This window comes from Condylura cristata, unplaced genomic scaffold (genome assembly GCF_000260355.1).
Source record: "Condylura cristata isolate star-nosed mole 26May11 unplaced genomic scaffold, ConCri1.0 scaffold00015, whole genome shotgun sequence".
Classification (NCBI taxonomy): Eukaryota; Metazoa; Chordata; class Mammalia; order Eulipotyphla; family Talpidae; genus Condylura; species Condylura cristata.
This window is the reverse complement of record NW_004567116.1, coordinates 40,564,554-40,591,610: the sequence shown is the minus strand read 5'-3', so window position 1 is coordinate 40,591,610 and position 27,057 is coordinate 40,564,554. Positions and strand designations below refer to the sequence as shown.

The following is a 27,057-nucleotide window of genomic DNA, read 5'->3' as shown; positions in this document are numbered from 1 at the left end:
TTATTTCTGTATACTAAGGGGTAAGCTTAACAATGAATTCACAATGTAAGTAAATAAAACACCGCTTTCCATAAAATACCTAAAAAAGAAAGGAGCTAATACTTTTTGAGTACCTACCTTATGCTGCACTTTAAAATACCCAACCTCACTTAATCCTCCCACTAACCTTATAAGATTGACAGTATTTTCATCTCATAGATCAGTGAACATATTTAGAAAACCTATTATCTTAGGTCATAATGGAAGAGCTGAGGCTCCAACACAGGCCTCTCTGTGTAAGCAAAACTTACTAAAAGTTTTGCTCAATTTTAACACTATACCATAATTCCTCACCCTAACACTGAAAATAGAAATATATACCACAAATCAGCTCATTACCACTACTGGTTTATTGCTAAATATATATACGTTTATTGCTAAACGCATATATACGTGCGTGTGTGTGTGTGTGTGTGTGTGTGTTATATAATGACATCTTTCCAGGAAAATCAAGGGGGTCTTTAAAGTTACCATGAACCTGAAAATTCAAAGATAGAAAAGACCATACTTCAAGCACCCCTAAAATCCCTCTTGAACAATACGAGGAATTTTTTTTTTAAAGGAAACAGCACATAAGCCTGTAAGATCAAAATGGAAAGAAGACAAAAGTCATACAGTTTGGAATCCATAAAACAGACAGACTAGTTAGCAGTAACTGACCAAGCATACTCAAGAAAGTAGAAACCTGAGATGCCAATACAGAAGGACAAAAAACAAGACAACTTGCATCAGAGAATCCCAGAGAGAGTTAGGAATTGAATGTAACATATTTCTGGGGTCAGATCAAAGTAGAAATAGAAAGAGGAAAATTAGTTAAAAATCTAAGAAACATTAGGTCCTCAGCTATTTTCTGCCATGTAAGCAAACCAAGAATTCGTTCTCTGAGGGAAAGACTGAATGCAAGGGAATCTGATGGCAAGGCAAGAGGTGTGGGTGTTTCACTGAAAACAAGTTAACAAAAGCGTATATACTGAATAGCTAAAACTAATCAGCCCTCTCCCTCCATTTACTCCAAAATACTAGTAGATAGACTTACTACTCTAGGCAGGAAACTAGACAATTCTCTGATGAATAAGACTAGCCCATGAAAAAGTCATATGAGAATGACAACAGACAGAATTGTAGGAGTAGTGGCTATTTTCTCAACAGAACACCTAGCTAGAGCCAACCAACATGTTCTACCGAATGGAAAGATTTTTTTTTTCTGTCAGCTTTTTAGGGCCCATTTAGTAACCACTTCTTTTCATATAAAGACAGACAGCCAGCATTTAAGGAAACTCTGGAAGGCAGAGATCAAAACAAATAGATAAAATGAAATCACAAGTAAAGGAGAAAACAAGAAGTTAAAAAAAATTTACTATCATGAGAATATCATGATTTCATGAAAGAGTAGGATGCTACTTTTTAAGAAAAAGAACTTTCAGAGAATAAAAGTGCTACTAGAAAAAAAAAGAATAATGTTTAAGGATAAAGAAGTAATACTTTTATAACATGTACTATTTGCTAGGCTCTATTCTAACAGTTTTATAATTACTATCTTATTTATCTAAACTCCAATCCCCTAACAAAATATACTATTACCCCTATTTATAAATGAGAAAACTTAGATCTAACAATTTTCCCAGTCACTTAGCTAATAATTGGCAAAAAGTAGAATTTAAATTGTATTACAAAAACGTAGGGTTTTAACCATGATTATAATGGAAATTTCAGACAAATGGAAAATAGGGGAAAATATGAGAATTAATGGATCAATTCGGGAAGTTCAACAACCTGAATATCAGGTGGTTCAAAAACAGCAAACAGAGAAATATGAAATAATCCAGGACATTTTCCAGAATTTACAGACTTGAAGATTTAGAATGAAAGGCCCTTGAGTAGGCAAATCAAGAACCATACCAACGAATGCCAATTTGAAATTCCAGAACTCTGAAAGCTACTAAGAGTTTTCAAAACAAAAAACAAGATCAGAAGTTAGAGTGACACTGGGCTTCTCAAAGGAAATTCTGAAAGTCAGAAACCAAGGAAGCAATGTTTTCTAAAAGAAAATAACTTCCAGCTTATAATAGTTTATCTAGCTAAACCATCAAGAAAGTGAGATGTAGAATAAAAAACTTTGCAGTCAATATGCAATTTATTTTACATCCACCTTTTCACCAGAAATTACTAGAAACTATTGCAGCAAAAGACAAAAAAGAGGAAGATCAGAATGATGACTAAAGGCTATCCCAGGTATATAGCAAGTTTAAAGAGCTATCAGCATCCAGATTAGTGTGGGAAATTGCAGAATTCTAATTAAGTTGACAGAATAGTGATGAATTGAACATGCTGAGAAAAGAGTTGAAAAGGAATGAATTAATGATAGCATAGAAAAAAAAGAAGATAACAATAATTACCCCATTAAACACCGCCTTTCTTCTATGAAATACCTAAAGGACAACCTTGCTACTCTGGCCAAGTAAAAACAGAGTTGCTAAAGTTATCCAAATGTAGGATAAAAATATTTCTATTTTAATTTCCTTCCAAACAACATCAAACTATAAAATAGAATGGAAGTCTGAAAAAGAGATCTGCTAGCTTTGTCCTTTTACATAAATCATTTGACTCCTCTAAGCCCCATCTACAAAAGTAGAAGAACAATACCTGTATCAAAGCCCCATGTGCAGAATTAAAGTAAGAGAGGTGAGCATTCCCAGCATAATGCCAAGCACATAGTAAGCACTCAGTGCATGTTTGTTAAACCTGAATTATGTTGACTGGAAAAAAATGGAAACAGCAATGGCAGGCAAGGCCTCCCCCGATACCACATACCTTCTGTGTAGTTGTGTTTGTCGTTTGTGTTGATGGTTTGGTGAAGGTTATTTTCACGGGAGACATGTGGGGCGGTAAGGAGTTGGCAATGCTCTGCATGATGTTGCTCATCTTGGGACTGCCACTCACGGGCACAGTGATGGTCTTTGAGACTGGAACTACAGCCTTTGGAACTTCCTTCAGGACAACAGGGGAGGAGCTAGAAGAGTTCGTGCGCCTTCGTTTTCTGGGTTTTTCATCTTCATCTGAACAACTAACACCTGAAAGCAATTCCAATATTGCAATGTTTACACAAATCTAAACTTACATTTTACAAGTTATTTAAAAACGTTTGTGTTATCTCATCTTGTAGGGTACCCAACAGACAGTAAATTCTATCTATCTTCCCTCAGAGAAATTGTCTTGGAAATGCCTTCTCCCCTATTTTTTTGACTCTGTAGCTATGTCAGACCTCCTGCATGTATTTCTGTTAATAACTTCTAAAAAGGTATCATACTTCCCTGTTTATTCTCCAGCTTACTAGCAAGTTAAAAAATTTCACATGTATTCATGCCCGTGCCCTACCTCAAATCATTTAGTAGTTTTTATCTCCCTCCAAAATGAGGCACAAATCATTACCCTATTACTCAAGGTTGCTTATCTCTTCAAAAACACAATATTCTGTGCCACCACAATCAGTGCACCCCCACAATCCCAACAGACTGAAATGCTCACCAATTGCCTAAGACTATCTATCTGGACTCTCCATATACTCTTGTTCTTTGAAGAATACCACCTCCCATCAATGATTTCTTCATCATTCAACAGCACTGCCCGGTAAGACATCACTTTAATGAAGCTTTCCCTTAGTCCTCTAAGCAGAGCTAATCTACATCTCCTTTAATTTATAAAACACTCTGTATAAGTCTCTCCTGTGTCACTTACCCCATGACAATGTGCTTGTCAGTCTGCACATCTCTCATTAGGGGCTCCCAGAGGGCAGTGACTATGTCATATTGGTTTGTTTCATTGGTACAGTACCTTCATTTATGAAATTAGGTTTTGAAAAAATGATCAAACAAATGTTGTCTGTGCACCTTCTATGAATAAAGTATAAACTTCTTGTTACTTCAAACTACAGATTATGTGAAATGGCTTCTTCAAATTTAGGGCACACTTTCAATATTTTTTTTCTTTCAATATTTTTTAAAAAATTATCAGAAAATGGGTCTCCACAATTATTTTAAAAGACTACCTTAATAAATCCAGAGAAATCAGATATGAGGTTAATAATCCCAGATTCTTAAGTTTTTTCTTTGTGCACCCAAGTCTCAATTATTTTTGTACTTTTAAAAAACAAAGTGAAAAACATAAAACCTACTAGCATAAGCAGGAAATGTCTACAAAGCAGATATTTAAAAAGTATACAGAATGACTCATGGGATTGGTAATAAAATTAACTCCTTGCACCTTGAGTTTAATTTCTAATTTAAACAGGTAGATGATGACCTGAAGTCATTCCTGTTTGAAACAACAAAGACCACTGCCAAGGTTACAAAGAAATCAAGTTTATAAATAGATTGAGAAAACTGAAAACCAAAATTAATGATCTCCAGTTTACATCAAAAACAAAACAATACTGATATAACAGACACTGAAAACAAAAAATGACTAGACATCAAACTTCCACAGGATATAATTAACACATTAAAAGCTGCAAGTATAACTTAAAAAATTACAGCAACTAAAAATATAAATGATGAACTCTAGAATGCTTCACTGAATCTAACAGTTGGGTGATACAGAACTTAAGAAAACACCTCAAAGATTATAATTGCTGTGTAAGTATTTATACAATATTAAGCATAATTCCTTCAGTTTCTGTTCACACTTCTACTCCATAACAAAACAAGTGAATACTTGGATAGAAGGATAGCACTGTTCAAGGCAGGTTCCTCACAGAGAACAAAAAGGAAGTAATTTCTCAAACCCCAGAACTGATTAACAGGTAATATATCTTGCACATGTAAAGAAAAGAAGAGAACCTTCAAAACTAGCCACTGCTAAGAGCTAGTGGACCAATGATTTAAACCAGAAAGGTAAATCTAATCAGAGCCAATGCTGTAACATTCAGCCAGGATGGACCTGATAACACTGAGAATATCACTTACTTTTGACATAAACAGTACTTCCACTTGGCAAGACAACTACACTGGAGGCAGGACTGGCAGGTCTTGGAGACTTAACCGTTGCTACGCTGCCACTTGGAACAGGGGTAGAGGTTGGGGTTGACGTGGGACTTGTGTAGGAATAGCAAACCACTACTGAAGGAACGATAAAAAAGTTTGCTGTTAACTTTCACGGAAACTGTCCACGCATACAGAAAAATTATTTTGTATTGCAGGCCAAATTTAACATTTTCATGTGATCAAAAGCTAGAGGCCAGTACTAGGTGTTAGGTCCACAGGTTTAAAGGTATTAAGAACCCTTCCCTGAAAATCATCACTTTGTTTCACCCAAGCAGTTAATAGCTGTCTACAAGTGACATTGCCAATGGAGAAGAGCACAGTTACAAAGAAATCATTTAAACCTGTAGTGAAGGAAAAGAAGGTCATAGTTGCATTCCATTTTACTAATAGCAACACCAGTGATAGAGTGGTGGATCATTTTCCCCTAGCCATAGAAATTTCCAAGTTGGCCAGTAGGGGCAAGGTTCCTTTAATTACTGTATAAACTCACTAGTTACTTGCCATCCAAACAATGCAACAATAACTCAATTAAAGAACAACATTTTATTCAATTTCTGGAATAAAAGCAACAATAATAAGAGTAGCTCATAGGCACCATTTACTGAGTACCATGTCTATACTAAATCTTTTCAATAGTATAATCACTAATTCTCTGAACATCACATCCTCATTTAAAAGATGAGGAACTCAAGGCTCACAGAAGCTAAAGACTTGATGGAGGTCACATAGCTAGGAAGTAGCAAACAAGAATTCAAACAGATTACTACTGAAAATTCATTATTCTTTCCACCTGGGTAGAAAAGATAAAAGTGGAAGCAAAGAAAGATAGCTCTCCTACCACAAACAAAAACTTAATCGAGGCCAAGTTTGCACACTTATAATTGGCCCTCTCTAAACATAAGCTTCTTTCAGACTAAGAGTCTGACATACATTACAAGTGTGTCTCACTCTGCTCCACAGCCCATTAGTCGGCAAGACTATTAAGACAAATAAAGAAAAGCAATCTGATAGCTGTATTATTTTCATCTAACACCACACTAAACTACTACTGAAGTCCATCCAAAACTGTGCTCTCTAATTTAATATTACTGTTGATGAATGACCTCAGGAGAATTCAGGGATTTTTAAACCTTGTGGCAATTTTACTAATTATGTAACAGTAAGAAAGCTTCTCCATTCACTAGTTAATCCCTGATGGATTCAGTTTACTAACCAACAGGGAGGCAACAGATAACACTGATACCAGAAGACAATAAAAGAGCTTTATTTTCTAAAGTAATCAGTTCAGCATCTTTCTACAGTAACTAAATGACTTCAGTCACCTTTATTTTCTGTCACCTATTAAGGCTGTCTATCTACTTCTATCACATATATCGATGTCAAAAATTCATTCCAAAGTGACCTTTTGCAATTTTGTGATTAATATAATTATACTTTGAACAAAACAGAGACTTAAATTTGAATGAGACTAAAATCTTGGAAATTTACAGTTTCAGAATAAGAGCTGCTCACTCCATTTTGCAGCCTTCACACATGAATAAACCCATGAAAAATAAGACATTTCTTGAAGAATCTGAGAAAAGTCATCTCTACACAGAAATATTTTTCTGAGACTAAAATCTTGGAAATTTACATTTTCAGAATAAGAACTACTCACTCTATTTTGTAGTCTTCACACATGAATAATAAAGACTTTTCTTGAAGAATCTGAGAAAAGTCATCTCTACACACAGAAATATTTTTCTACTCACCTTCCTTGCTTCCTGTTTCTGCAGGCACTGGCAGGGATGCATTGTGCTGAATAGCTGCATTGGCAACAGCATTAGCTGTTACAGTGAAGGCGGTCTGGGGAACCAGTCGGGGCATCAGTGGTACCAATCGACGACCTTCAATGGACCATTCTGAAGAACTATTAGGTCCAGACATACTAAACAAAAAAGAAAATGCTGCTACAAAGATTCTCAATCATTAAAAATGAATCAAAACATTTTCTCAAATACAACTTTTAAATCATTAAAAGCACCCTGAGTGAATAGGAGAGGCTTTATTTATTACAAGCAAGCAAGATCAAAATTATGAATAATTAGAATTTAGGGAATTTCACATATACTTAGGTTTTTACATTTTATCTATAATCTGAATCTGAATAAATGTAACTGAAATTCTGAAAAATGTTTTCATGCCTTCTAAATAAAAATCGACATCCATTTCATTAGTTTAAATTCAGTGTTACTGCTAATGAAACCTAATCTTTCTACTAACATTTAAGAGTTAACCCTGTAATCAAACAAAAAATACAAGAGGTATTCATAACCTTTATAATCAGGTTTTCTGTAAATTAAAGATGAGATAAATCATTGACCTTTGCAAAATTTTCTGACTGCCTGCATGGTCAGAGGTTCTAAGGCTTTCAAACAAGGGAAAATGAGGCAGTAAACGAGGGAAATTAGGTTCTAAGAGATAAAGAGATCTGTGTGTTTGTGTATGTGTGTGTGCATGTATGTGCATGTGTGTTCACAATAATTTCATTTTTTCACTGACAATGTGTTATATATTATTACCCTTCCTATTAATATAAAATAAATTGGGTGCATATGAGGACACTGGGAGAAGCCTGTCATACCTTATTTATACCACTCTTCACTCTAATAGAACATATTTCTGGTTATTAAACTCCACTCCTAAGCAGACAGTATCTCAGTCTCTATACTCTAAATGTCTTAAGCAAATTTCATTCCAGGAATCCAAATCAAGGTTGAAATATAAAAAGAAAGCTATGTCACTTCTCTTGAGCTGGCTCCATAAAAAGGAGTCGTGTCACTTCTCCTAACTAATGATTATTGTTGAAGTTTCAAATCTACCCAGAATCCATCAATCTCTTCACTAAATCTGATATATTTCTGTACCTTGTTTAAAATCTAAAATTCTACAACCCAACCTAGAATTTAAGACTCTGTATGTCCTGATTTTTTAGATTTAGGTTAAGTACATAAAAGTCCTTATCAGTGAATAGGAATAATGATGATGGTGGTGATGACTATAACAAACATCAGTTAAGCACTTACTATATGCCAGGCATTGTTTAAAACACTGTTTATGTGTTTACTCTTATAATTCTCTCAAAAATCCTATGAAATTGGTAATATCATTATTTCCATTTCATATCTAGGGAATCAGTCATTGGAGTCACTAAGAGGCTAACTAACTTGCCTCTAGTCACACAGTTACTGTAATAGATGCTACTTTAACAACATACTGAAATTATTCACCACATCATAAGTAGAAAGTATAAAGATATTCCATATTAAGCTTTAGTTTTAGATTTGTATTAATTCAATACTGCTACCTAGTAACTACCGACTTTCACTACTGGTACGAATTACAACTTGAGGATTTACATTCAGTTCAGGAAAGAATTTGATTTCATCTAAGTGAGTTTCTGTGGGAAATACTGTGTATTTCCTCAAGGTTTAATAAATCCCTACATAAAACAAGGGAAAGATGAGTTTCTGAGGCTGCAATAATCCTCAAAATTTGTTACTATACGATTTCCACATTGATGCTTGTTCTAAAACAGAGAATGGTATAAATAAGAGAGAGAGATAGAAAAGGGTTACAGCTAATTGTCAAAGAAAAAACCATAAAATCTGATTAGTATTTTCTTGGCTTACTCCTATTTTTCTATCAACTTATTAGAATATCACTAATAAATGTATTCGGTGAGAGTTTACTAAACAAAGTACTATACATATCTGGTGAACTGTTTAAGTAGTGTCAGAAATTATGGAAGATTAATATTTCAAACACATGAACATATGCTGACAAAACAGAATTTGCAGTTACAAAACACATAGCTGCAACTTCTCAGATCTTTAAGTCTTCCAAATATCTACTTACTGAAACATGCTCAAATTCTTTAAGTGAGTGAAATACTGTATGTTAGAACTTGATCAAAAATTCCTATTTGCTTAGTATTAGAAATATAGGTATGTATTAGTTACCCAAATCATCTAAAGTGAATTTTACAAAATATTGTAACCATCTTACTCCAGGGATCCCTGGAACATCTAAATTTCAGTGTAAGAACACCTCTCTCTTCACGATGTTTGGCAAGGCAAAGTAGAAACCTTGCTCCATCCAATTTCTTTTTTGAGAAATCTAAGTTGATGAAAACAAAATTATCACAGCCCTCACATCCTTCAGTGTTCAGGCAGCAGCAAAAAATGGTCACCTCACATAGAAATACAGTATCCTATGAATGTATGGTTTGTGGGGGAAAGATTATGAGAACAGTAATTCCAGATAGTCACTTTGAAACTCTAGTGACAATATTGGCAAGAGTGACCCAATAAAAACTCTTAAGTCTGTTGACATTCTAGGCTTTAATACTGTAATATTCAGATATGTTTCAAAATGAGAGTATGAAACTTAATAAATGGCCTGGTGCCAAATAATAAATGTGTTATGGTTCAAGCCAAAAAGCAAGGCTTTTCTGTGATCCCAGACACTCCACACTCCTTTTGTTTCTACCTCATTGTGCTCAATCTTCTTGGCTTTCTCTTCACCTTTCAACCACATTCCTTCTTGCCTAAGCTGCAGTTTTGAGTGGGGGAGGGAAGGGAGAGGAGAAAGGGAATGCTGTCAGTTCATATGCATTCCTCCTACCCTCTGAGTTATTTTACAGGCTCAAAGTGTGAAGCCCTTCTATACTCTTTGGAACTAGGTTCCACTGCTAAGTCTGAGGGAAAGTGGATAGTAGAGAATGCGGGACCTAAGCCTTCGTCACTTTCCCCATTTACTGACCCCAGGCTTCAATAAGTAACTACATCTGATCAAACTAAAACCACAATATAAATATTAAAACAAGAGTATGAACAGATTTAAGAAGTTTAAAATTATATATTGAAGTCTTTTCAAAAAATTAAATTCATGTATTAAAGAAATCAGAGAGAGAGAAAAAGAAGAAACACAAGTAGATAAAAGCCAACTCTCAATTATCCATGCTAATAGAGAGAGGAGGGAAAGGGAGAGGTCAAACAGATTAAAGAACTCATATATTATAAAAAATACTTTGGCAAGTATCTGTAAATTCTTACACCAGACCTCTTCCAAGAATACTAAGGAGTAAAATGACTAATTAAAATTTTCACCTCCTCTCCCTTCCCACCCTCTGACTAGAGGTACTCCAAGCAGCAAAAAGACTAAAGGGTGGGCAGTATTAAGAGGGGGAGGAGGGGAAGAAAGGAAAAGCAAGAGGCACAGTTAATTTGTAAATGGAATATGTGCCCTTGAATAATTGAGAGCTTCAATTTTGAAATAAATACAAGAAAAAGCCTGAAATAATAATAACCTATTTGCATACCTGTAACTTGGTCTTTCACCCAAATATAAGGATAAATTCATTCTTTAAAGGGGAAAAAAGGAAAAGGAAACTAAATAAATGTTATCCTTTAAGTGACTGATGCATCAACTTACAACTAATTGCCCCACAATAGTGCTCCAATGCTTTTAAGGTACTAAGTTTGTCTCTAAAGTGCCTCTGAATGTAAGTTATCTTTCACTACTTTATTATCTAGCATTTACTCTCTTATTACCAGTTTCTAGTAAATAAGACTATTATTTTTAGAGCATCTCAATTCATATGTTTAGAACAAATAAATTAAAGCAGAAACACAAAATTTGTAATATTTCAACCACGCTGGCCTGATTAAATACTTACTGTCTCTGATGGAAAATTGCAAAATGCCTATAGTGCATACATACCTGCCACTGAAGAATCTCAAAATTCAAATAGCTAAACTTTCAAACTACACAGTTAAAACCATAGCTCCCCATTTTATAAATTAAGTATAATGAGGAACAGTGAATCAAACATGAATCTAATAGATCTTTGGGGTCAATTCAAACACTGCCAAGTGGTTATGTAACAGGGTGGTCCCTAGGATCTCCCTGTCCTGTAACAGTTATATGCACTGAATTTTTCATTTAGCTTTATTTCACATAAAACATAAAAATATCAAATGAATTATACTATAAACACCTCATTTTATGAAATATTCCTACCATTTTGCATGAACATTTAAAAGGAATTTCGATGCCTGTCTATTCTTCAGGAGGCACTATCTCCATTCACATTCTATTAAGACTTGATCTCTGCCCTGAATTTTTCACCACCCTCCACCCCATCTGTGAAATAGTTAAATGATTTGAAAACAAGTTTATAAGAATCCACTTTAATTTTACTATGGGCTCTTTAAAAATGAATTAAAATGCAGCATATCCATGTCCTAAAAGCAAAGCATATATTTTACAATCTTTTTCCTCAATCTCAAAATACATGAACTGATAAGTCAATTATCAAAATACTCATAATGCCTATTTATAAAGCGGAATATGCATGTCAAATAACATTACAAAGAACCTTTAAGGGGCTGGCAAATTCCAGGAGCACACTACTTTGTTACTGAACTTTGCTTCAAGTAAGTGAATCATCTGCTAAACTGTGGTGGCCTTTCATTATAGATTACATTGTAACCGAGATTTGACCTAAGTACTTAAAGCTTGCCTAACCAAATGCAAAAACATTACCAACTGAATAAACAATATCTCTATGGTCAGGATTCCCAAGTATAGAGATATTACTATTAAAATTAAAACTCAGGAATCTGCTGCACAATAGGAAGACTGTTTCAAAACTATGTTTTTACTAAGTCATAAAAAAATCAGGGGTGGTATGACTAATGGCTTACTTATGTGCAATTGTTGTTAACCGTTCATCGTTTACTGCTCTCCGAACTTCAGCACGGTGGCGTTCTGTTGAGATGCTATGAAAAAAAATAGCCATTATAGAACTCTGCCAAGCAGGCAGCTCTTTGGTATACTTTCATTAATGTTTAACTGAACATTCTGATTAGGGGGATGGAAATAAGATTTACTTGTGAAGATATAGACAGGGACCTAATATATATCCTCAAAGGCTTTTCTAACTAAGGGCACAGAAAAGGATTCATACTGAGTCTATGTAACTGCAGGGAGAACTAGTTACAAACTAGGAATCACAGGAAAATAAGTTCAGCTCTACATAAAGTCATTACTTCCAAAATTCAGAAACATCAGACTATGTTCAAGACAAGAAGAGGGTTCTGTTTGTGAATGACTTCCTAATCATGGTTACTAAGACACTTAGAAGAAAGTCTTCTAAAGTCCTTCCTAAAGCTTAAAATGATACATTGTTTAGTGAATGTAAGAAATGAAAGTGGCAAGATAATCTGTTTCTGGTGGCTATATGCATGAAACCTGACCCGAGGATATTACTTCTTTATTACTCAACACTTCAGTTGTGTCTTCTAAGTTGTATCATGTTACCACTATGGCAAAAATGTACTTAAACTGCTCTTGATTCAATTCATGTAAGGTTCATACTAAACTAAAAAAGACTACACCCATCCCATTCATAAATACATAATAAAAAATCACTTTCAAATCATAAGGTTTACGCTAAATCTATAAGATGCAATAAAATATTTAAAAAGCTAGAAAGCAGCATTTATTAGAAAATAAACAACAAACAAAAAATACAAATTGCTAAATATCAAGGCAATAAGACTGAAGATTTGGTTTAATAACAACACCCCCATGTTAATGCTAATAACAATACAGGAAAAGGTTCTTCCCTATTTCCACTTAAAAAATAGGAAAATGACTTTAAATACATAAAGAAAACCAGTTTAAACAAAATTTTCTGAGAAAGCTCAGTATGTTAGAGTGGATTAAGACAAAGTACCAAAGAACCTCTTTCACTTTTATTAAAGTTTCTTAATAGATTCAAGTGCCTGCCACTTGAGGGGGAAGTTAGAGAGTACACTATAATTAAGGCTCTTGACTATATAACCACTGTCTATTTCTATAAATTAAGACACTTTATTAGTATCTCCTTCTTTCCCCCAAAAAATGTCACTCTGTACTGTCACACACAAATACTCTCAGTTCTTATTTCCTTCCCCAGTGTCAACAATACGTCCCTTTCCCAAATGGCCTAAAACTAAAATAACCTGCCTTAAACCTTTTCTGATAAGATTACAGAATAAGTGGTAAATTACATGATTTTCTTTAACAAAACAAACAAACAAAAGTACCAACCACTTGAAAACCTGTCTTTAACTTCAAAGTGAAATATGCTGAAACTCCTCAAAATTTAATTTCTAGAGTTCTATCTCACAAACTTTTATGATAATTTACCTAAGGACTTTTGAGAGTTCGCCAAGAAGATCTTTCTTTTCCTTGGTGAGATCTCCCTGTGCCCGAAGTGCACTGATAACTCCAGCATATGCCTCCAGTTCTATAAGAAGAAAATTATTTTGTCAACATAGGTCTTTAGTATATTACTATTATAGCTACATATAATGAAGGTACAGGCCAATAAACTAAAAATCACTTGAAAAAAATCAGCAAACAATTTTTAGTTCCTTTCAAATATTATATGAATAGCATAGGTTAAAAGATGGTTTTTATAATTTTGTTTTTTATTGCTTGCAGAAGTCTGAAGTAGAAAAATCTTATTTTATCTTATACATTATCAATGAAGAAAATTTAACTCAATTGCTACCACTAACAACTAAATATTCAAAACAACTGAAAAAAAGACTATACCTATCCCATTCATAAATACTTAATAAAATAAATACCACTCTTCAAATTGAAATCTTTAGTGCTTAAGCTAAATCTGTGGAATAAAATAAAATTATAGAATAAAGCTGATAATAGACATTTTTACCTTCACTGAAAGATACCTGCAATAGTCAGTCCTTGAAATAAAAAAATTCCCTAGGCCTGCTTAAGAATTCAAACTATATTCCATCTCTATCCTAACTAGTTATAAGTCCTATAAAAACTGTGCAAATGGAACAAAAGTCAAATGGCCAGATTCTAGTTTCAAATCTGTTTCTGGACTGCCACTTAATAGTAGTGTGACCTTGGGCAAGTCATTTTTAACAGGGTGGTCCACAGGTAAAGGGGAGGCTCTAGGTCCCTGCCCCACCCACAGGAGGGTGGAACTGAGCAGGGAGAAGAAGAATCTGGAGAGGAGACAAAGGGAGGCACATGGAACAGAGACATGTGAAGAAGAGGCTCTTGTTTCTTGGTCCTGAACTGATTGAAACAGATGTGGGTGAGAGACCCATGGAGAGGTTCACTATGGCAGCGTTTATCTTGATTTTGATTTTACTCTTTTGCTCCCAGACTTGTCTGGCCATTTCTGACCCTTTCCTATGGGTCCCCACCTGAAGGTGCTTTAGACTTTGGGTGGGCTTTCAGGTCTTGCTTTGGGCCAGTCCCTTATAGGTATACTTTTACCTGGGTGGACTTTTACCAATGAGAGGATAGGTAACTTTGGGTGTCTGAATTAAAAACTTATATTCTTTGTCTTTTCTGTGTTGCACAGTAATTGTATTAAAGTTCTTTTGCATTAGAAGTCTTACATGTTTTGATGCAGCAGATGGCAGAACCTATTTAGAACAAGTAGATCCTGGAGTGCACCTCTCCCTGTCCTATAACACTTTCTCATCTCTAAGCTTCAATTTCTTTATGTACAAAAGACTTTGAAGATACCTTCCCGATCTAAAATCTGCATCTTTAAAAACCACTATCAAAATGACTAAGTCCTATTATAAAAACATGAAATGCTCTTATAGCAACTAAGACATAATATACTGAATCCTAATGCCAAACAGTCTGATGTCACTTTCTTTACATAGTGACAACCATTATTAAATGTGCTTATTGAAACTGTCAGACCATCGATCTGCTTAAAATACAGAAACAAAAAGTCCTCAATGACAGTCAATGAACACTGCTTACTAGTGTACTCCTGAATTATAGTCCCCTCCTAACTGCCTTTAGCTTGGCATTACTTGTTTTAATCAATGAAACATCATCATTCATGATATATGTATGTGCTTGTCCTCTTGAAATCTAGAAATCAACAAGCTGTGAATTAGTCCAGGATGAACGGCTATCTCAATTGAGCACAGTCTACCAACTAAGACAGCAGGTGAATACAGGCTCATGAGATGGTTCTGGCAAGACCAAGAAACCAAGGAGCCATGAGAAATAATAAAGCAGTGTTTGTTTTAAACCATTAACATCATGAAACAAGTATATCTGAGCAAAATGAAAGGAATTGTCCAGACCAGTTATCTTCTTACTCAATTTAAGTTCCTAACAGTAGTTGCTATTTGCCACTGCCTGACACAATGTTAGCCAAATAACCAAGGCATGCATCCTTGCAAATTAGGTAGTATACCAATAAAAAACTAGTAGCCTCATTTAGTTCATATTATTTACAATTCTAACAGTCAAAAAATAAAGTCTGTATAAAAGAGTGAGCTGACTGTTACATTTACATAGAAATGTCTGATCCAACTGAATCATTTTATGTGCAAACACTGTGCATGTTCAATCTGTGCTGGATACTATATACTCACGGAAAGGAGAAAGTGAAGGAAATATTTAGTTCTAGGAGAAACATTTCAGCTTTTATCCAGACCTGAAGTGGAGTTCAGAAAAGAGGGACGATCAACTAAGAATTTGCTATATTCTAAATGTTTGTGTCCCATTTATGAAATACTTTAACCAACAAATATTGAATATATATATTTAGTATACTAAATGCTGCCCTTAAGGAGTTAACTCTAGAATATGGCTACAATGAAACAATCATCGGACAATTAAGATACAGTTTACAATACAGTGGCAAAGACTCAGAGAAAAACACACCAGTTAGTGTGAAAACATAAACTTTAACAGAAAGAGAACTGTGCTCCAACAGGCAGGGGTAATGCAAATGTGCAAAAGGAATAGAGAGAAAGAGCAGATATTGTCAAACAGACATCAAACTTCCAGTAAAGGTCAGAGACTGTCTGAAGAATTTTACCCTCCAAGTAAAAATGTTTTTTTCTTGGACAGTCACTCATTCAAAGCAAAATATTAATTGAATATTACTCCTATAAGGTGCCATGGAAAATATTTCTGTGAACAAAACAAAGTCTCTATCCTCTGGGTTATTAAAATTCAACAAGAGATACAGGTAAGGAACAAAGACCAAAATTAGAAAATTAGTTTGGGGACAGATTAAAAGTCTCTAATTCCAGTCTAGAAAGTTTTTATTTGATAGGACTCAGTAATTGAATGGGAAAGGAATGGCAGAAGGAGTCAGGTTTTGCAGTGTCCAAATGATATTTAAGAACACAGCAATACCATGAAAAAGAAATGACGAGGTCAGTGAGAAGTGGTTGGAGGAAAAAGAAAAATAAATTTTGGCCTGTTAATTTAAGAAGATCAAGACACTATTTTTTTTAAAGGATAAAATTAACTAAAGAAATGTAACAAAGATTTTTGACAGTCAACTCTCATTCTAAGTCTTAGCTAAAAAGTCAGGCACAAATGAAGTGGCAATTCCACACAAAACTGGGACTCAGAACATAGTTATCACAGCTACACAATCCAAGTACTTGCCAAATTATTTTATAAAGTTCTCAATCTGCTCCATTTAAACAAATCAGTCTTTCAAATATACCAGTCCATAAAGCCCCAGGTTAGGGCTGTAGTTCAGAATGGTCATTTAAAAAAAAAAGGCAGGTGACCCTCCCTGGTGGCACAGCGGGTTAAGGGTTAAAGCACAGCACTGAGAAGCTTAAGCCACTTCCCCAAGAGTTCGATCCCAGACTGCCCAGACTGCCCCGGAGGTGACCACATGGCTTGGCAGACCTCTCCTGACCTGTCTGCTCCCCTCAGCAGTGTACTTCATCCATCTGCCTGTTCTGCTCCCCACTCTGTTCCTGGTGAATCCTCTCACCCTCCCGCATCTCTGGCCTGTACCCCAGTTCTGTATAAATAAATAAAAACTTTAAAAATAAAATAAAATTTAAAAAAGGCAGGGAAAATGCAGGAAAGCTTTTATAATTAATTTTATATAATTATTATACCGATATGTTCAGTTAAAAAAATTATACCAGTTTCTTTATATTTCAGTAAAATCTAAGTTTTCAGCATATTATATTAAAATGATTTATCTCTTCGATGGGACAATGTTAATTCTTGAAATATTTTAAGCTAATTTTTAAATACAGTATCTTCTTTAAACTTTGCATCTAGAGCTAGTGTTTGAAGGCAATTCAAAGCTTCTATTGTTATGATAATGAGGCAATGGGTGGGAAGGAAGTATTCCTGCAAATCACTGTCCAGGCTCACCTCCCAAGCTTAAGGGTCACTGAAGATGGCATTACCCTGTAGGAAAGCTGTTTTCTTTTGTACTGATGCAGGTCTCCATGAGCAGTACACATACAACTGTGACTAAATTTCAGGATTAGTTTAAATTTAAAGGCTACCGTTTTTATATTAAACATATCTGTTTACTCAAGGCCCCCAAAGCCCAGAAGCCCAACCCAATCTACAGTAATTGTGATGTAGTGTTCCACAATCACTTTAGCTTTGAAATAAGAGTCTAACTGTATCACTGGCAGCTAGCAAGTTAGAGCAATTTTAGTCAACATGTAGAAAACCATTCATGAATTAGCACTAAAAACCTGGATATAAGGGTAAAGGCTTTAAAAATAATAACAAAAACAAAACAAAGCAAAAACAACTCTCAGGACACGAAAAGAGACAATATTAAGTAGTTTAAAATGGAGAAATCCTCAAAGCAGCCTGAGAGGAAATTGAAGGGACAGAGGTTTTTAGTAGGCAGGGCCAACACAGTTAAGATTCTGATTTACACAGGAATTCCCAACAAAGATTTCACTTGAAGAAAAGATAAATGAAGTCCGAAGCAACTGCTTGATTTAAAGCACTATACACACAAATGTCAAGCACTGTCATAGGTTGTTTTTTATATACAATTATCTTCACATCAAACTTACTATGCAGATTTTAACCTTTTTTTCTAAAAATGTCAAGCAATTTAGTAAGATTAAGTTGCATGTCCTTGATCCTGTAGGTCATTGGTAACAGATCCCAGGTCTGTCTGAACTCAATGTCCACACTTTCCCCTTAAAAATTATAGAGAGCTTAATAATTTCTTCCTACTGCCAAAATATTTAGTATTCTTTTCCATTTCATTCGCTGAGTGCCTACTATGTGTTAGCCTGAGACTACAGGGGTAAATAACACAAGGTTCTTCTTGGAATTTGGAGTAAAAGGTAGCATTTTCTCAATTTCCCTAAGGATAACGAACACTAATACCATTCCAGATGCACAAGAAGTCAGTTCATTAAATACAATGTATGCCCTGGCATTATGGCATAATTCTCTCCCTACATGTTAGCTGAGAAAGGAAAAGAAATACTAAATAATTCATTTCAAGTATACAGGGTATTTTATTACTGACAGAAAAAAAAATGGGGAAAGTCAGCATTATCTTCTTTAACTTAGAGTGAAGAAATAGTAATTCACACACACATTCATGAAGGTTAAAAGTGTGCCACATGGGTGATAGAGTGATGGGAAACCCAAGGGGATTGCAACTGAGATGGAAAAATGCACAAAAATATGTAAAAATAAACTATTATAAAATTAAAAAAAAAAAAAAAGGCCCTCCCTGGTGGCGCAGAGGGTTAAAGCACAGCACTGAGAAGCTAAAGCCACTTCTGCATGAGTTCTATTCCCGCCTGCCCCAGAGGTGACCACCGGAGGTGACCACCGGAGGTGACCACATGGCGAGGCAGACCTCTCCTGACCAGCCCTCTGCTCCCCTCAGCAGTGTACTTCGTCGATCTGCCTGTTCTGCTCCCTACTCTGTCTCTGGTGAATCCTCTCACCGCCCCTGAGCCTCTGGCCTGTATGTACAAATAAATAAATCTTTAAAAAAAAAATTTTTTTAAAAAAAGTGTGCCAAAGTGAGGCTGAACTCATGTTCCCTGGGTTAAAATTCTGACCCTGTTATTTATTATTGACAATATCTCAAGTTTTGTCATCTGCAAAATGGGCACAAAAAAAAAACACTACTTTTTCAGTTTGAGTGAGGTTTAAATGAAATGTTGAAGTTAGCTAATAGCTGGTGATGTATTGTGATTCATATACTAATTGTGCACAAAAAAGAACTGTTAGGCTGGGGGCAGAAGGACAATGAGTAAAATTAAAGACACTATACCTATAAAGAATCTGTAATGCATGAGATATGACATCCATGGCAAGGAGCCATTGCCTCTAACAGAAAGAGAAACTATCACAGTGAGGCAGTAAGACATCAAAATAAAAATCATACCCAATTTTCGAAGAATCCTTTTGCATTCATCCCTGCTGAGATCCAAAAGGGTTGGCCACACAACAGGCATTGCTGCTTCTTTTTGGTAGCCCCAAAGAGCTTGTCTTCCCTATCAAAACAAGAAACCAAATTATTAAGTGCATTCAAAAGGCCACTTACCTGAAAAGCCACATAAGTTTAAAAAAAAAATTGCATAGCTCCAATCTTATTCCATCACCACATTTTCAGCTTCTGACAAACTAAACTACCATTCGGGAATTATTCTAGCCTGTGACATGGAAAGAACACAAGTTTTAAAATCAGATGTTCTAGGTTCTAGTTCCAGCGTTCAATTTAGTGGCTATGTAAGTCTGTGCATATTGGTCTATTGGAGTGTAAGTTTTACACATCTGTAAAAGAGAGGTAATAATCACCCAGTTTGTTATGAGGATTAATGAGAACGATAATGTCATTGTGGCAGGTATATTGTTCAGTAAATAGGTGCTATAATCTGTGTAACCTTGGGCAAGTATTGTGAGTTAAAATATGTAATGCTCCTGGCACAGTATGTGGGTTAATGGGACATAATAAAAAACATTCTGCTCAAGTCTTAGAACAACTAAAGATGAATTTATACCTGTGGCCTTTAAACAAACATTTATCAAAAGGCTAGATGCAGGAACTTACTTCGTAATGGAAATTCTCTGGACTAATGGATTAAAAGACAATAGCACTGGGCACTTGCCCATTACCTGCTTAATACACTGTAGGTCTGCTGCAAATATTTGGTAATAGGTGTATGACTGAAGAGTACAATGAATGAATGAACGCATGCATGCGTGTAGTCCAGGAGGCGGGCACTGAGCCATTGTAACTGCTGCATCCCATTCCAGGCACTGAAGCTGAGAACTCCAACTCCACCGCAAGAGTTCAGACCCCTCCCCCTACTTCCCATCGTCCTCTCAGCTAAGAACCAACCCAGAGCAAGGAGAACCGGACTGCGCGCCCCAACCGGCAGGATGACATAAAGAAAAGGGGTGGAGAGGAGGAAGAAGGGGCCGAGCCAAAGGAATCCTCTCCCTCCACCAGCCAGTCCCCGCCTCTCCACAGGATCTTGGAGGCGGCCGGCGACCGCCCGAATCCAGCACCACGTCACTGCATCCCCACGCGTCCCCACCAGCGGACCCCACCGCGGGGCCGCATCGCACTGGAAACCTGAGCAGCAGCAGCGGGGAGCCCGCCGCGGGAGCCGGGATCCCGTACAATCCTCCCCCCACTCAAGTGTCAAGGAGACTAACCCGCCCCGCCCCCTCCCCAAACACGCACTCGCTCTCAGCACCACAACAAGAGCAGCCCGCCCACCCTCCTCACCCGCGCCGCTCAGCACCGAACCCAATGTCAAGCCCACGACCCCAGCCCTGCGGGACCAGTAACCGGTGTCAGGCGCCCCGGCCGGCATCGGCGCCTCGCTCCCTCAGCGGAGAGGACAACGGAGAGAGAGTAGGCGCGCGGACAGCCAGGCAGAAGCCCGAGACTCACCGGGCGGTCCCCAGGGCTGCATCCCCGGGATCCCAGCACCAGGTCTGCCAGAGTCCCCCTCAGCCCACCTCTGGGAGCCCCGTGATCCCGTTAGGAGACAACGGAGGATGGGGCTGGGCGCCCCAAGCCAGGCTCCCAATGCTTAGCTCAGCACTCCTCCAACCTGGCTAACCTGCCAGCTTTTTCCGGCACCCTGTCTGAGAGTCACCCACCTGCCCGGCCTTTCGGGGCTCATCTAAAAGGCTCCTCCGCCAAGACTAAGGGACACCAGGAATTGGGTTTGTTTGCGGTGCCTCAGAAGGGGCAAGATGGCGACAGGTTTCAAGGCGCAGGCGCAAGCGCGCGCTGACAGTCGGGAGGTGTAGTTTGCCTTTCCCGCCTTTCGGAGAACGGACACCAGAAGGCCTCCATTCTCTGCGTCCTTCTGCTCCGCGTTTTGAAAGGGAAGGAGAGGCATCGCGAGGTTTGCTGGGAGTTGTGGTCCGAACCAAAAACCCTCCTCTGTCGCTCTCGGTAGGCAGGGGCGCGTGCAAGGGAAGCTGGGATTGTAGTTCCCTTGACTTCTGCAAACCCTCCTCTCTCTGGCTTCGCGCGCCTCTCCTCCGCCTGCGTGTCTTGGCCAATGGACAGCGCTGTCTGCTACGTGTGGCGTCACACGTAGCGGTCAAAATGGAGCGGAGGCTTTGGTGCTTGATTTACTGTGGGCGAGGTTACGGACGCTGGAAAGCCGCTTCATCCTTGTGGCGCGGTGGAGGATTAGGATCGCATGCCCCAGGGTCATGGGAGTAATTAGCAGCGGCCTCCAACACCCCAGTTCAGCTCAAAGAGAGATAATCCACGCTCCGAGAACCGATTTAGTGGATTTCGCAGTTGCCCTAAAGGTCTGGGAGCTGCGGACTTGCAAGTAGAGGTGGGGAACCCGAACACTCAACTTCGGGTTTCTCTTGGTGTGAAGTGGGAATGAGCTCTACCTCGTGGTATGCCTGTCAAAGGCAAGAAGAGAGGATGGATTTGAGGTTCAGCGACGTGGTAGGTTCACCCCTGAGCCTTGTTCTTACTTAATCACAGAAGTTTTGTGAAGGAGGTATTGTAGCTCCTGTTACACAGAGCAGAAAAGGGCCCAGAGAAGGAAGGAATCCAGTGCCAGGTGGGCTTGAAGATTTCATTCAAATTTTGCGATCCCTCTTAAAGTGTGTACTTTTGAAATCGTCAGATCTGATACAACTGCTCCAGTCAAAATATTGGGGCTTTAATATTCTGTGTGACATTAAAGTTTTGGCGTTAACACTGCCAAAAGGGATGTGCTACACAATGTAGAAAAAGTTATTTGTAAACTGTGGACTACTCTACAGACAGGGAGACGGTTAATATTGAATGAAGCTCTAGATTAAAAAAAGAAAATAACAGCATTCATGTTTCCAACTTTGCTTTCCCTTTTGTTAAAAATACTGTAAGGTTCAAGGAAGTCATTGTTGAAACCAAGCCTACCCCTTCGGAAAGTGGTGAAGTGGGACAATAATCTCCCTCCTTCCCCTGCCTTATCTTTCAATATATTCTCTTCCATCTATTTCCCACTACATTGAAGAAACATCTGCTTGCAGGATAATTACTGAATTACCAAGTACTCTTGGAAATATGACAGATACAACTTTTATAGAATGTTTTTCATTTAAGATACATTCTTCCATTTGAGTCTCAACCCCGTGTCAGTAAACAGGTATAGTTAAAATGCCCATGTACTATGAGTGAGAAAAAGATGTCCAAGAAGCACCCAATTTCACAAAACTAGGAGTTGAGGACACTATAATGCCAACTCTTATGATTTCCAAATGTCCTTTTATGTACAACAAATGTCAAAATGATGCAATTGAATCGAAAGGAAAAGGCATGCTGCTTATAGAACAATTCTGACCATAAGTAGCATGAGTCAAAAATTATAATATCCTTGTACTTACAGGGTGTTAAGTACTGTTCTAAATATTTCACATACTAATTCATTTAGTCCTAACTACACTGTGAGACAGAAAACATTACCCCCTAATCACAGTGAGGAAAGTGAGGCATAGGAAGGTAAATAGCTTGTCTAAAGTCACACTTATAGATAAATTATAAAGCCAGAATTTAAACTTAAGCAGCTTGACTCCTTAGTCTTCCCTGGACTGGTGGTTCTGAAATTTTAATGTTCAGTAGTTAACAATGGATCTTCTTAAAATGTGCATTTTGATTGATAGGTCTGGGTAGGGCCTGAGCTGTTTCCCACAAGCTGTCAAGTGAGAGTTTTGTCACATAATCTATAAACTACCACACATCCTCCCTTTCCTCCTAACAGTATTTGTCTTGAAATTAGAAACTCAGGACTATTGAATTATGGTCATTTGCTTAAAATCTCCCTGATTAGATAGTTCTATAAGGAGAGGGACCAGATCTCTGCGCCATAGTGGCTTGCACATTAAAAAAAAAAAAAGCATAGCCAATGCTTATCCAGAGCATTCTGTTGCAGATGTTCTTATATACATTAACCTATTTATTCTCCACAATGACCCGATAATTGTGGAGAATAAATAGGTTATTGTATATAATTTTACCACCATTTTACCGATAGACTAAGGCACAGAAAGGTTAGTAGTTCGCCAGAGGTAACAAGTTACTAAGTAACATAGCCTTGGTTCAAAAGAAGACACTGTCCCTCCAGGAGAATGAGTTGGTGTATAGCACCTGTCTGAAACTATTTCTCTATTGACTAAGCAAGTTTCTGGAGACAAACTTCAAGATGTCTATTACCCACCATTCTAATGTTGTAATATATTGTAGAAGATAGATTTTTACCATTATCATAGAAATATCTTTTACTCTTCTGTGCTGTTGTACAGGTAGGCAGCTTGAAATGGTTAAGACCTTGGAGATTCATTTTGTAAATGGGAACAAAACAAAAACAAGTCAGGGAAATCAAATGAGGTTTTTTTTTAAAAAAAAGATTTATTTACAGGCCCTCCCTGGTGGCACAGCGGTTAGAGCACAGCACTAAGAAGCTTAAGCCGCTTCCAGAAGAGTTCTATCCCCGCCTGCCCTGGAGGTGATCCACGGGGCAGGGCAGACTTCTGCCCACCCGCTGCTCCCCTCAGCAGTGTACTTCATTGATCTGCCTGTTCTGCTCTACACTCTGTCTCTGGTGAATCCTCTCACCCTCCTCATTCTCTGGCCTGTACCCTGGTTCTGTATGAATAAATAAATCTTTTTTAAAAAAAGATTTTATTATGCATACAGAACCAGGGTACAGGCCAGAGGTGCACCGGCAGTGAGAGGATTCACCAGAGACAGAGCACGGGGCAAAACAGGCCAGCTGAAGGAGTACACTGCTAAGGGGAGCAGCTGGTGGGTCAGGAGAGGTCTGCCATGCCATGTGGTCACCTCCGGGATGGGGATCAAACTCATGCTGAAGTGGCTTTAGCTTCTTGTTGCTGTGCTTTAACCCTCTGCGCCACCAGGGAGGGCCTCAAATGAGTTTGGTTTCTATTTATTTATTTAATTATTCATACAGAACTGGGGTACAGGCCAGAGATGCAGAGGGTGAGAGGATTCACCATAGACAGAGTGGGGAGCAGAACAGGCAGATGATCAAAGTACACTGCTGAGGGGAGCAGCGGGCGGGCCAGGAGAGGTCTGCCTCGCTGTGTGGGTCTCCTCCGGGGCAGGCGGGGATCGAACTCATGCGGCGGAAGTGGCTTAAGCTTCTCAGTGCAGTGCCCCAACCTGCTGCGCCACCAGGGAGGGCCCTCAAATGAGTTTTTAACTAAAGTCATATGGGATTTCATGGATTGGAAACCAGCCCTTTGACTTGTAGGCTTCTGCGCTTTTCACTCTACTCCACAGCCCTTAGATTTATTTCATTCACAGATCTGTAATTTGTGTAGGACCTAGTGGAGACAGCTCATCTCTTGTTTCTCTCGGTATCCAGCTGGGACAACTTAAAGGCTAAGATCTGGAATCATCTGAGCGCTAGTTCATATGACCAGCAGTTGATGTTGACTGTTGCTGGAATCATTGAGTTGTCAGCTGGAACATCTGTATGTGGCCAGAACTTTCTTCCATGTGTCCAGATCCTACAGGCAAATGATGAGAGAGAGAGAGTCATACAGACGGACAAGAGGAAACTATCATGATCAAGCTCTGGAAGACAACATTATTCTTTTGTAGTCTTGTTTGGACAGTTAAGCCCACCCAAGTTCAAGGGGAAAGGAAATAAATTTCTTTATAGAAAAATGGCTGAACTCTGAAAGAATATTTGGGACCAGATGTGTTGCTGTGGCCTTATTTTAGAAAACATCTGCTACAGTCATTCCTCTCTCTATAACAGTCCACATCCCTCTTACATGCAAAACACATTCATTACTTACCAAATCCCCCGAGTCTTTTCCCATTATGACAGCAGATTGGACTTGAGGTACAGGATCTTGTCAATTAAGTCAGATCCAGCTGTGTGAGCATCTTCATTTGCAGCTCCTCCAATGTGAAGGCTTGGGGACTAGAGACAAGTTCTACAACTCACACAACATTGGTGGGACAGGCATAGAATGACCATGATAGACCCTACTGTTCAGAAAGGAAGAATGGGGTGACCTTGTTGGATCATAGGACATAGGAAGGTTAACCTAGCAGATAATGACCAGACCATTTTCAGATGTTAGATACAATATTTGAGTCTGTACGAATGAAGAAGTGGATGTAAAAGAGGAGATTGGGGACTCAGTTTTGGGACGCCCCCAAAGCTCTCTACTCTTCATCCAAGCAACATTGCCAAATTTCATTCTTTTTTTTTTTTTTTAAGATTTATTTTTGTATGCATACAGAACTGGGGTACAGGCCAGAGGTTCAGCGGTGGTGAGAGAATTATAGGGAGCAGAACAGGTAGATGGACAAAGTACACTGCTGAGGGGAGCAGCGAGCGGGCAGGTCAGGAGAGGTCTGCCGCGCCATGTGGTCACCTCCAGGACAGGCAGGGATCAAACTCATGCTGAAGTGGTTTTAGCTTCTTAGTGCTGTGCTTTAACCCGCTGCGCCACCAGGGAGGGCCCAAATTTCATTCTTGTTAAGAAGTCTTCCCTCTTTCCAGCCACACCCTCATCTTCCTATACAGGTTCCTAAAGACACCTGTTTCATATAACACAGACTTCTCGAATAATCTTTGCTATCAATAGGTGGTAAGCTTCTTGAGGGTAGAGGCCAAGTAGCTAGACAGACAAAAGAAATATTTAAAAAATTACTGTTTTTCTTATATTCATTTCTTCACTTTCCCAGTGTAATGTAAAAAGCTTAATTTATTTCCTTAATAATATAAATTGTAGCTACTTATTTACATTGTAACTGCCTATGTTAAAGAATGAGCTCTTTGAAAGAAAAAACTGTTTCTCCAGCTCTTAATAGTTAGGCAAATGGTAGATGTTTGATAAATTTATTGAATGTATGTAATGAATTAATCTGGCAGTGTGATATGAGTGTTTCTTCTGAAATTAAAACTAATCCAAAAAAATAAGTAAAAAGGATTAAAACAAACAACCTTTTTGTACCAGTTAAAAGTTTTTTGCGGGCTCTCCCTGGTGGCGCAGCGGGTTAAAGCACTGCACTAAGAAGCTCAAGCCACTTCCGCATGAGTTCGATCCCCGCCTGCCCCGGGTGAGATCCACATGGCATGGCAGACCTCTCCTGACCCGCCCGCTGCTCCCCTCAGCAGTGTACTTCGTCGATCTGCCTGTTCTGCTCCCCACTCTGTTCCTGATAAATCCTCTCACCCTCCGCATCTCTGGCCTGTACCCCAGTTCTGTATGAATAAATAAAAAAAAAGTTTTTTGCTTTTTTTCTTTTTGGTGACAAATGGTAGATGAATGACATGGTTTAAAGAACAATGAATAATTTTGGTAGCACCATACTTAAAAGTAAGTCCTGGGATAGTTATGGCTTTGGGCATTTACTGAATCCAAGGATTCTAACAAAGTCGGTCTTTGTCCCTCTCTCTCTTCAGTCTTACACTGTGTTAGTTTCATTCTTGGGTTCCATGTATTGGCTGCCAGCCGTTCCAGGCTTATGTCATCCTCCCTGCATACAGCCTTGGCAGGAGAAAGCACATGCCACTTCTTCCAACAGTCTTATCAAAAGTCTTCCATCTTTGTTGCTGTTGGCTCATCTGTGTCACATGTCCATTCCGAATTT

The 27,057-nt window shown here is 38.1% G+C and overlaps 1 protein-coding gene across 9 annotated transcripts in view; it reads right to left on the bottom strand.

The window, feature by feature from the left end:
- LOC101628624 (chromosome unknown open reading frame, human C11orf30) overlaps positions 1 to 21,169 on the bottom strand; it is a 72,638-nt gene extending 51,469 nt beyond the window's left edge. For 6 of the 9 annotated variants that reach the window (XM_012725619.1, XM_012725624.1, XM_012725625.1 and 3 more), the window contains exons 1-7: positions 21,066 to 21,163; positions 19,336 to 19,444; positions 13,317 to 13,416; positions 11,828 to 11,902; positions 6,830 to 7,005; positions 5,001 to 5,153; positions 2,851 to 3,110 (exon numbers count right to left, since the gene is read on the bottom strand). In XM_012725619.1, coding sequence (XP_012581073.1) covers positions 2,851 to 3,110; positions 5,001 to 5,153; positions 6,830 to 7,005; positions 11,828 to 11,902; positions 13,317 to 13,416; positions 19,336 to 19,405 — 834 coding nt within the window. In that variant the 5' untranslated portion in view covers positions 19,406 to 19,444; positions 21,066 to 21,163. Of the gene's footprint in view, positions 1 to 2,850; positions 3,111 to 5,000; positions 5,154 to 6,829; positions 7,006 to 10,440; positions 10,483 to 11,827; positions 11,903 to 13,316; positions 13,417 to 19,335; positions 19,445 to 21,065 lie in introns of all 9 variants that reach the window. The other 3 variants (XM_004683219.2, XM_004683221.2, XM_012725621.1) reach the window with 3 other exon arrangements.
- Positions 21,170 to 27,057: the final 5,888 nt, after the last annotated feature.